General features: G+C 41.8%; 2 protein-coding genes across 3 annotated transcripts in view; both read right to left on the bottom strand.

Annotated features, from left to right (window-relative positions):
* MRPL16 (mitochondrial ribosomal protein L16) overlaps positions 1–5579 on the bottom strand; it is a 5783-nt gene extending 204 nt beyond the window's left edge. The window contains exons 1-4 of one of the 2 annotated variants that reach the window (XR_002777062.1): positions 5382–5579; positions 4964–5029; positions 3055–3203; positions 1709–2254 (exon numbers count right to left, since the gene is read on the bottom strand). Coding sequence is in view for 1 of the 2 variants with exons in the window: in XM_011379461.2 (XP_011377763.1) it covers positions 1769–2254; positions 3055–3203; positions 4964–5029; positions 5382–5436 (756 nt within the window). In the remaining variant the exon portion in view is untranslated. Of the gene's footprint in view, positions 1–1553; positions 2255–3054; positions 3204–4963; positions 5030–5381 lie in introns of those variants that run through there. The other variant, XM_011379461.2, reaches the window with a different exon arrangement.
* Positions 5580–10008: 4429 nt separating this feature from the next.
* GIF (gastric intrinsic factor) overlaps positions 10009–10950 on the bottom strand; it is a 16102-nt gene continuing 15160 nt past the window's right edge. The window contains exons 9-10 of the mRNA XM_023522889.1: positions 10663–10739; positions 10009–10070 (exon numbers count right to left, since the gene is read on the bottom strand). Coding sequence (XP_023378657.1) covers positions 10009–10070; positions 10663–10739 — 139 coding nt within the window. The remainder of the gene's footprint in view (positions 10071–10662; positions 10740–10950) is intronic.

Genomic DNA, 10950 nt, shown 5'->3' with positions numbered 1-10950 from the left:
CCGCAGCGGAGGGTTTAGTAATCCTGACCTCAAACATCCTGCTGTCTCATCTTTTTTTCTCCCTCCATTTGTCTGTTACCTCCTTCAGCCTTCGCAGATGGATCCTCGCCTGGCATTTTTAATCCTTCCACCTCCGTGGTGCCATCACTTCACTACAGATTCCTCAGCGGCTACTCCTCCTTCCACTACGAAACCTCGTGTGACCCAGGGCAGCAATAAACTACCCCCTGAAAGCTATGCAAAGGGAGACTTGTGACAATATAGAATTGGGGGGTGGGCAGGGGTGAAGGGACAGGGAGTACAGAAAGATGTAGCTGGTCAGGAAGATGGTTTAAAGGAATTAAATGAAGGAGAGAGAAGAAAGTACTCGTTTAGGAGAGAAAGGCAGATACTGTAGCGTACTCAGTTCACTGGGATCTTGTTTTAACTGAGTTGATCAGGGTCCGGGCACTTCAGGGTCTGGGTTACTTCTCCTCTGCAGGTTCTAGGTCTCACCTTTGACCAGCCCTACCTCTTCTTCCTTCTTCTGGGTCCACTAGTCTTAAAGTGAAGAGTGTCTGACAGGCACCATGTATGTCTTGCTCACTGCTGTGTCCCCAGTGTTTAGGTGAAAGGAGGCTGTTGCTCACTTCACTTACCTGAGTCATGTTGCTAGCTGAAACCGACTTTATTGGCCAGCAATGTGTGTAGAAGAAACTATTTTAAACACTGTCCCCAATTCAAGGTTCAGACTTGCTCTAATGCAACTTAGCGATGAGTTATATTACAAGAGGTTCATTAAAAATATGACTTTTGAGGATCATCTGTTTAGATAAATTTATACTCTTGAAAGTAAATTGTTTGCTGGCAATTTTACTTTTTAAGTGGGATAAAAAAATTTGACATTTTAGTCAGTGAACTGCTCTTTACCCACTTTCAAAAGCAGATGGTTTAATATTTCTATCCATTTGTATTTCCTTTAGTTTGAACAAGGGACAGAAAAGTACTGTGTGCTAGCTCTGAAAAATAGATTGATCTTGTTATAGGTGAACGGGGAGCTGGAGCCCTGGGGCCCTCATTTACCCAACAATACCCATGTGAGTGCCGTGCGACACACTGCACTGTACTAGAACCTGAGGGACAGACAGAGCCAGACGCTTCTTCCTCAAAGAATTTCAACTTTTGTTTTAATCAGTCCCTTTTGCTAAAAGGCAAGGGTATGTTCCTTGGCATGTTGTCCAACATCCCCCCTTCCAAGACAGAGAAGATGGGTAGCTGGGCATAAATAAATGTCTGTTGAATTAACTTATGTACTGTCATTTTTTCTTTTGCTTTCTCGAAAACATTAGTTTGTATTTGTAACTAGCAAAATGTCATAGAAACTAGCTCCTGAAGTGTGTGCACATCAAAGGAAGTACAGATATTAAGTCCGGCTTGCATCTCGAAGGTGGGAGATGCAAGCATCTGCTTCAGCTCTGAACACATTCATCTTGTAGCCAGAGAGGACCACAGCTCCCGAATCAATCTGGGCTGTTACTTAATCATTTAAGGGATTAAGAGTGACCAATGAGGACTTATATCCTGAGGTGAAACTCAGACTTTATTTAATATAAATACAATACAATTAAAAATCGAGAGATCATACAATTTTTCAGAAATCGTCTGCAGTATCATACGCTGCTCCTCGACTGCGACATGAGCTACCCAGATTTTCATGGTGGGCCGTGGGCAACAAAAATGTAGATTGCTTCTTTCAACAGCCTGTGTGCGTTTAGTCCTCACGCTCTCACTACACACGCTCGGGCATGTAGAACTTGCCCCAGTACCGCCCCTTCTGGGTCAGGTCATACGGGCTCAGCACTTTCCGTATCCCCAGCATGTTGGCGGTGGCTATGCGCTCGAAGGTCCAGGGGTTCTGGTTGTTACGTTCCCGTTCCTCTCGATCTTTCCGCATCTTCTCTAGAGTCTCACGGCTCACGGCCTTTGCCGGGAATGGCAACTTGTGGGCAACCTGATCGAGGAAACCTTGGACCTCTTTGAATTCACAACGTCCACCCATCTCTACTATGAGGCGGCCAGCCCTCACGGGAGTCACATAGTGATCGATGGCTCCTTTGCCTCCCCCCATGCGCTGTCCCATACCCTTGCGGGTGATGGGCTTGAAAGGGGCTGGTACTCGCCACAAGGCAAACATGTTCTTGGGGTCCATAGAGCGGTTGATTGTCAGGCGCATCATTTCAAAATGGCCCCAGTGAAGATAACCACCACCCAGTGCCTAAAAGTGAACGGAAGAATTAGAAACGTGAGGATTTAGACCAACTATACACATGAAGATAAAAATGAGTTCTAATAAGTACCATGGAGGAAAAGCCTAGGGTAGAGTAATAAATGAGAACAAGGGTGGAGCTGACATCAATGAATAGACAGGGAAGGCCTCTCTGAGGTGACGTTTAAAGCTGAGGCCAGAACAGTAAGAATTAGAGGAAAAGAAACAAGTGTTCCAGGCAGAGGAATGGTGTAGGTGGCGGCCTGGAGAGTCTGAGTAGCAGTCCCACAGTATGTCCCATGGTGTGTGCCATGGTGTGGCTGGAGTAGAGGGACGGGGAGTGGACATCAGGTTCTGAGAGGCAGGCAGGGGCTGGCCATACAGGTTGAGGGAAAAGGACTTTAAAACATCGCCCTAGTGTCTGATGGGAACTCGATCCTAGTCCACACCCATCTTTGTAGCTACTGACATCAAGTCTTGGTGGAAGCTAACTGATGAGTAAGGAAATAGCTGTCCCACATCCTAAGCAGTGGATATTTTTATTGTTCCAGAGGCTTCAGAAGATCTCACAGTCCAATTATGGGGTAAATTAGGTAGCCTCTTCCTTCCTCTGTTTTTACATTATTTTCACTTTACATTAAAAAAAAAACCACATAACTCAAATGTTTACTGGGTATTGCACATTGGTTTAAAGAGAACTGGTGGCAGTTTTAATAAAACCTGTAAAGGAGTAGACTAGAATTCGGACTATGAGATCATGTTACTCCTCGGCATCTATCCCGTTGCTGCTCGATGTTGAACTCACTCACCAAGATTGCAAAACTGCCCTCTGTGAACTCAGTGGCTTCAGTGGAAGGTCCCCGTATGTCATTCAAGTTTTTATGTTCTCTTCTCACTTTGGGCACAAGTGGTACCCTTTCAACAAATCTAAGCTTGGGCTTTTCGGGAATGGAAACATCTAAAAGGAGAACAGACAACCAAAAATAAGTGGATCCCCACTTATAAGTGGATCTCAAAGGATCCATTTTGTTCCTAGAAAGATTTGTAGCAATCAGGTAAAAGTCTTAAATAAAAGTTACCACTGAATAATAAATAGTTCCAAAAGTATGTTAGGTTTTTCCTGTTGATGCTTTTATTGACAGTGAAATCCTTTGGCTATGACAATAGTTAATGCAAATGTTTTTGAACCTTTGAAGGTAGCAAAATTTTAACCTTCAAACCAAAATGCATTTATTAAAAGCCTGCTCTGTGCTTAACACTATAAAAGGGACCTTTTGAGATGGTAGAGATATAAGACTGTCACAGAATAACACTAACATTTTTTGTGGGGGCAGGGGGAATGTCTACTGACTGCTAGAATTGAGCTGAATGTTTTACATGAATCAGCTCATTTAATCTATAAAACAACATTATAGCCTTGGCATTTAGGGCTTCCTTTCTTTAAAATTTTAAACTTTTAAAAGTTTTATCTATATTAAAGGGCCAAATAAACAGTGAACGGCTCAAGAATTATCACAAAGTGAATGCATAAACAGGCCCACATAACTATCACCCAGATCAAGAAACAACACGAGGCAGGTGTTATTTTTAACCTCCATTTCATAGACGAGGAACTTGAGGCCTAGAGACATTGTATAACTTGGTCTTGGCCATGCAGTTAAAACAGCAAAGCCAGACAGTATGACACTTAAACAAAACTACACTGCTTCTCTGGATGTCAGTGGGGGTGGTGGGAAGAATACTATATCGTACATGAAAATATGTTCTGCTGCTCAGCCACATTCTTGTTGGGAAACTTACAACCTAGGACTCCCTTGACCAGTGCTCTTTACCTATGCAGGGGCTTTTCAGCTGAGACCTTCATATATCCTACAACATGCGACAGCTTGCTAGGTGAGGGTGGGCGGGCTGAAATGCAGGTCAGACACACTACATCTTTAACATGTCTGACATTTTGACAATTTGGGCAAAAAATTATTAACTGGTATGTCATTTAAGACATTTCTATACTAAGACAAGCATGGCTCTACAATGGAGTCAGATACAAAACAGGAGACGTCAGAGAAATATCAATTTATGGGCTAGTCAGTGTTACAGAAACTGGCCCCACCCCCATCTATATGCAGCTACAGAGAAACTTAGTAATGTAATGCTTCCTCTGGTCTACGGTCCGTATATACTCCAGGAGCATGTAGTAGTTTAACAGTTATGTGTGAAGATAAGGCTCTCGGAAGTCCAGCCCTGTTTCATTTTTTGAGATTTCCAATATTAAAAAAAAAAAAAAAAGGAAATGGTGTATTAGAGCTACAAAACTGGCCTACTTTAAATGTTTATGTTTAACAAATTAATGCTTTTCAAGTAATATCGTTAAATGACTGCATATAGGTAACATTTGGAGAGAACATCAAAAGTCAATTTGAGGCCAATTAGCCCGCGCTGAGGGTGGACCGCGGGCCACACACCAGTGATAGGCCATAGGGGAGCTAGCCCATTATACATTTGCTCCCTAAAAGCAAGGACTTTTTTGGGTCTCTTTTGTTCTTTATATCTAGTGTTTAGAACATTGCTCAGCACATAGTATGTCTTCAATACATACTTTACTGAATAAGTGAATGGGGATAGAAAGCACAGAACACTCCCACCTCTTCACCCACCCTCTGCTGGGTTCCATCAGAGAAAAAAGGCTTACAAACATAAAAATGACAAACGAGCGCTCACCTTCAAAAGCTGGCACGGGGAGCAGCGTCTTTAAGCCAGCACTGGCAGGCGGGGCTGCCCACGAATCTGCAAAGACAAATCAAGTTAAACGAGGAAGGCGATAAGGCCAGGGTCTGGTACTCTCTGAACCAAAGACACTCCTGGCGGAAGTGTCTTGAGGGATGGGACGCGGGTTCCACTAAGTGGGCTCACAAGCCCAGGCACTCCGCCCCGCGACCCCCAAAAGAGACCAACCGGGGTGACTGGGCGCCAACCCCCATGAGCAGCTGCGACTCTTCTGCACGAATCTTATGGTGGGTGGGGCGGCAGCACAGCGCAGCCCCTACCTGTGCTTTAGCGACCATATGCACAGCCTTCTTTGAGTTCGGGGGATATAAGATTGAGGGTGGGAAGGAAAAAAGGCGAGGAGACTTCCGACCTGATAAAGGCACTCGCAGGAGGGGCGCACTGGCGCGAGCCAGCAGACGCCACATGGTCACGCCTGTCCAGCCGCGCGGGGATTCCCCACAGCGACCACAGAGGACACCTTGTCCCAGGTAGGCGTGCGGAACTCCAGAGCCCGGCTAGAACAGGCCTTTTCCGCGCCGAGTGGGGCAGGAAGTTGCGTTTGCGCAGGTGCACTCCGCGGAGAGTCCCCCACGGAAACTCGAGCCTCTGGGCTTGGGTTCCGGTGCCCGTGCCTGCGGGTCAGGACAGGCGCTCCTTTGGGGCCCTGCCCACCGCATCCAACCTTGGGTCTTTTCATAGATGAGGGTGGAAAGGTGGGGGAGTTTTCTCTGCGGAGGGGTTGCTGAGAGAGCCAGGATTCACCTAGCAAGTTGGTTCCATTGACCTAAAAATAAGTCAAGGTTTATTGTTCAAATAAACAAGCGTTTATTTGAAATCCAAGAAGAATTGTAATTCTGGAAAGCAGGGATTCAGGGGGAAACCCAAATAGGGTACAGATTAGGAGGTGAGGGCAGGGGGTATTTGTGAGAAAGGGAAGGGGCATTATTAATTACGTGAATAGAAGGAATATATAGGTGCAGATAAACTAACACAGTGATGTTAATTCTAAAGAATGTCTTTAAATTTCAGTCTGGCAATCGCAAGGTCCGCTTTCCTGTTACCTTTGCAAGCGGTTGGATCTTTTTCCAGGCTGCAAACAGAGAGGATCTTTTTTGAAGTTTCTAGGACCCAATTACTGACGGGTACTCTACTAGTTTGCTAGGACTACTGTAACAAAGTACCTCAGACTGTGGTTTAAACAACAGAAGTTTATTGCCTCACAGTTCTGGAGGCTAGAAGTCTGAAATCAAGGTGATAACAGACTTAGTTCCTTCTGAGGGCTTGGAGGAAGGATCTCTCCCTAACCTTTCTCCTTGGTTTGCAGATGGCCGCCTTCTCTGTGTCTCCTCACATGTCTTTTCTCTGTGCACGTCTGTCCATGTGTCCAAAATTCCTCCTTTCCTAAGGACACTGGTCCTGTTACATTAAGGTCCACGCTAATTACCTCGTTTAACTTGATTTCCTCTGTAAAGACCCCTTTTCGAAATAAGGATACATTCTGAAGTGCTGGGGGTTAGGATTCCAACAGATATTTTGGTGGGGGAAGTGGGACCCAATTTAACCTGTAACAGGAGCCATGCCAGTTAGATATCCCAGAGTGGTCAGAAACGGGTGAGAGATCAGGGGCAGGAAAGATCTCACTTGACTGGTAAAAGTGCAAAGTGAGGAAATAAAGACATCCTTCCCCGATTCCTCCCCGCCCCTTTTCTTTCCATTATCTCTATCTGGAGCAAGACTGAGCTGAGGGTGAGGAGCAATTTTGCCTTTAAATGGAATTCCGAGTTTTGACTGTTACACAGTACTGGACGTTTTAGTTCCTGACATCAAAATGTTTTCTGTGACTAGAAGTGACAACAATTTTTTTTTTTCCCTAAATCAGAGTAACGAGAAAATGCAAATAACTAGCCTTACTGGGTTGGTTTGGATAAACAGTAGCTGGGTAAATTAAGTTGGTTTCTGATAGCATTCTCTGAGTCCTACTTAATATAATTTGCATAGTGGTTATAGTTAGTTTGCATTTTTAAAAGACTAATGATGAACTTTTTCTCATATCTTTGGCTTCATATACTTTTGTCTTTTTCTGCATGTGTTATTTACTTGCTTGTATACTTTGTTTTTCAATCATACTGTTCATTTTTTCTTACCAATTCAAAACTGCTTGTAATATATTAAGATTATTAACTCCTGTTCAATTGTTTATGTTTCAGTTATTTTTTCAGTTTTTAGTGTGTTCTTTAATTTTTTTGAAATATGACCACTTATAATTGTTTACAGCAAAATTCGCCAGTAATTTTCTTAAGAGTTTTTGACTCTGGTAATATGCTTAAAAGGCCAAAAGTAGGGCTCTAACATAATTCTTTTTCCAAGTTGAAAATCCTCATTTAATATGCGACTTTATAATGTACTAAATTCCTACACAATTTTTTTTGGTTCCTTTTGACATTTTATTCCATTCCCATGTTCTCCCTGATCTGAAACCAGTGCTATACTGTTCTAATGATTGCCACTTTATTACATATTTTTATATATGTTTGGTCAAGTTCACTTGACAAAAAACATGGTGGTTGTGTTTTGCACATTTGGTCTTCAAGATAAAATTTAGAATCGTTATGTTCCATTCGCTCTCTCTTTCCATTTGTATTTTCTTGGTCAAAATTCTTGTTCTAATTTTTCTTTTTTAAATCTCAGAACCATTTACACTTCTGAGCAAAATTCTTTGCTATTTCAAAGAAAGATAGGGTGTCGGTTGGTAGAGGCTACAGGAATCTTGTATTTAGTTCCACTTCCTTATCGGTGTGTTAGCTTCAGTCGCGTACTTGCTATCGGTCATTCATCTGTCTGGTTAAAGGCAAATACAGTTGCACACAATTTTTTAAATGGAGGAAAAGTATTTGGTAGCAATCTTCCATCCTTTCTCTCCTGCATGTTCACAAATATTCATAATCAAACACGCCCCTAAAGCAAGTTTGGGCTTTAACAGCCATGGCCAGTAGAGGTCACAAAAGCGCTTATTATAGTCATTGAAACCTTGACTGAATTCAGTCTTGGGTGTTATTATGCCTTACGCAATAATGAGACAGGCTTCATTTCATTAAGGCATTTCTCATAGCAGAATTGCAACTTGTCACAGCAGATCCAATGTCAGCCTCACTCCTCTGTCCCCCAATCCTGCCAGTACAAATGATCACACCGTTAATTATTAGGCAGGTAGCTAAAATGATGTGTTCATGCATGAAACGAACCTGTGATCCCCCCTCTTTGTGTCTCCCATACTGCTCTTATTTCTCCAATTTCTGTCATTAGAGCAAGACTTGGAGGGTGGGATTCTTTTACACACACACGTTTCTTTCGTTGCCCAATTTATGTTAAACTAAAAAAAAATAATTTTAGTTTAAAATTCCAATTTTCCAGGTGCTTAATGATTATGTGTTGAATGGAAAAAAACTTAGAAAACAGAGAAGCAAACAAACAAAACCAGTCACCAATAATTCTGTCATGCAGAGATGACCACTTTAACGCTCTGGCGTGGATGACATTCCAGTATTGTGTCGTCCGCTTCCTTCACATGAATGTCTTCTCGTGTCAGCGGGTGTTTATTTTCAACCTGAATTTTAGTGACTTTTAAGTACCCCATCATATGGATCCACCAGGGTTTACCTATCCACTGTTCTCCTGTTGGACATATAGATTGTTCCCATTTTTCCACGTTATAAACATATGTTACGAGAGAGCACATATTCACCATTTCATAAGGGTTCCTTCCATTACAGTAACAGTCCTTTTTCTGAGGTACCACGACTGACCTAAAAGATATGTTTGGGATGGGGACCTGGGCCTATGTGGGTTACAGCTCTCTCTCCTGGAAGCCATACTGTTTATCAAAGAGACGGTTCTTGCTCTGAGATGCCAGGAGGGGTGACCTGTGGCAGGGCAGTTAGGCCTGTCTGCTTCTGGGATTCAGCCTTAGGAAGTGTACAGAGGCAGTTCTCTAAGTGTCCCAGCAGACCTTTTGATCCTGTGTGTCCTCTTAGGATTCTCCGTTTGTATAACTTTCAGAATTGAGATTTTTGGGGGGAAGGGTGGGTCAAAGATGAGTATATTTTAGGTAATTTGATACAAATTTTTATATCCTCTAGAAAGTTTGTGCCAGTGTTGACTCCTGCCAGTAGAGATTAGAGTTATGATTGTCTTCGAAAGCTTAAAAGTGTCATATATACATATATAGTGGGTTTATAGGTCTACATTTAGTATATGAAAATTATATATAATATATATGTGAGGTGGGTTATAGATGTAGATCTACATCTAATAATAAATATATTAAAATTTATACTACACATTAAATACAAATTATATTTACATATTAAACATTTATATATGTTATATAAAATATACATTTAAACTTGATTTTACCCAGAACAAATATTGGAAATAGAAGGGGAGAGTTATGACATAACATCATTTACCTAATTTTGAATGATTTGGGGGTCTCATATGAAGTAATTTTGGCCATTTTCTGTATATATGTACATAGGTATGTGTGTGTGTGTGTGTGTGTTTGTGTGTATATTATATGTATATGTATATGTTTACACTAAGTGATTTGAAAAGGAGTTCTTGGTATCAAAAACAAAATAAGAGTTTTAAAAATATATCATTTCATTTATAGAAATACAGGAGTGTGTTGGTTACTTAATCAAGATCAGAACAGTCTTCAAAACTGTCAACTGGGCTCTCCCATCTCCAGTCGCCCTAGGTTTAAATGATGACTGGCAGTCATTACCTTGAGAAGCCAGACTTTTTTTTTCCCCCATGGGTCAAAGATGTTGAGACTTAAGAGAGATTTGCATCATTTATTCTGCATAACGGTTTCCATGTTTTTACCAGGAACTTGGTACCGCCATAGATGTCCACTATTTTGCATGGATTTGAAATGATGTGAAAAAGTTCTGCCTGTCCTTTGGAGATGTCCACTAGGATCTGGACCCACCTTATCCTTAGTACTGTGTGAAATTGGCTGTGATGTGCTCATGGTTGAAAGGTATGTAGTCAGCAACTCCTGGAAACGAGCGGAGAGTAACACAAGGTAACCATGGTGATATAACCACCCCCCCACCCGCACTCCCAAAGCATCAGCCCATCGTTAGAGGAGGTAAATCATTGTGGGGTGAAGCGGGCAGCTTGTGAGTATGGAAGGGGCATGCAAAGATTTGAGATTTAGGGACTTCTTGTTTCCAGGCCCTAAGTGGCCACGTGGACATGTCTGGGCAAGCCCCTTAAATTGTGTGAGGCTCCTTTTCCTCATTTGTACAATTGCACTAATAATATTTACCCCGAAGAATTATTTTCAGGATTACAAATAATGACTTCCAGGCACCTAATACAGTACCTGACACATAACAAGTGTGCAATAAATGGTGGTTATTATTCAAATGGCTTATTTAAGCTAATGTTAGAACATTCAAGGTAGGAGCTCAAGTTCACTTTTGAAGATTTTATAAGAAATAAGGAAGGGCCGTGGAATGAGAATTCTTGTCTTTTCAGGAAAGATAAATGGTGACGATATCAATAACCAGCTTTCAAGTAGCCAGGTATCAGAATGACAATTCCAGGCCCAAATCTTTTTGGATCTCAGAGGCTTTTCTGTTTACCATTACTTTCTTCAGAGAGGAAAAGTAATTGGCAGACATGAGAATAAACGTGCTTTACATTCCCAAAGCAATTAATTCTTGAGATGAAGGTAGTAGGAGAAATAATAATAATAATGACTTAGCATTTTTGAACACATGCTATGCAAAAGACATTGTACATACTCATTTTAAACACATTATTTCTAATCCTCACGATAACCCAAGAAATGGTTCTTACTATTTCCATTTTATGGCTGTGGAAACTGGCTCAGAGAAGATCGATTACTGGCCTAATGCAACTGGCAAATA

This window comes from Pteropus vampyrus, unplaced genomic scaffold (assembly GCF_000151845.1).
Source record: "Pteropus vampyrus isolate Shadow unplaced genomic scaffold, Pvam_2.0 Scaffold360, whole genome shotgun sequence".
Classification (NCBI taxonomy): domain Eukaryota; kingdom Metazoa; phylum Chordata; class Mammalia; order Chiroptera; family Pteropodidae; genus Pteropus; species Pteropus vampyrus.
The sequence above is the reverse complement of the archived record's forward strand: the minus strand, read 5'-3'. Positions and strand labels throughout refer to the sequence as shown.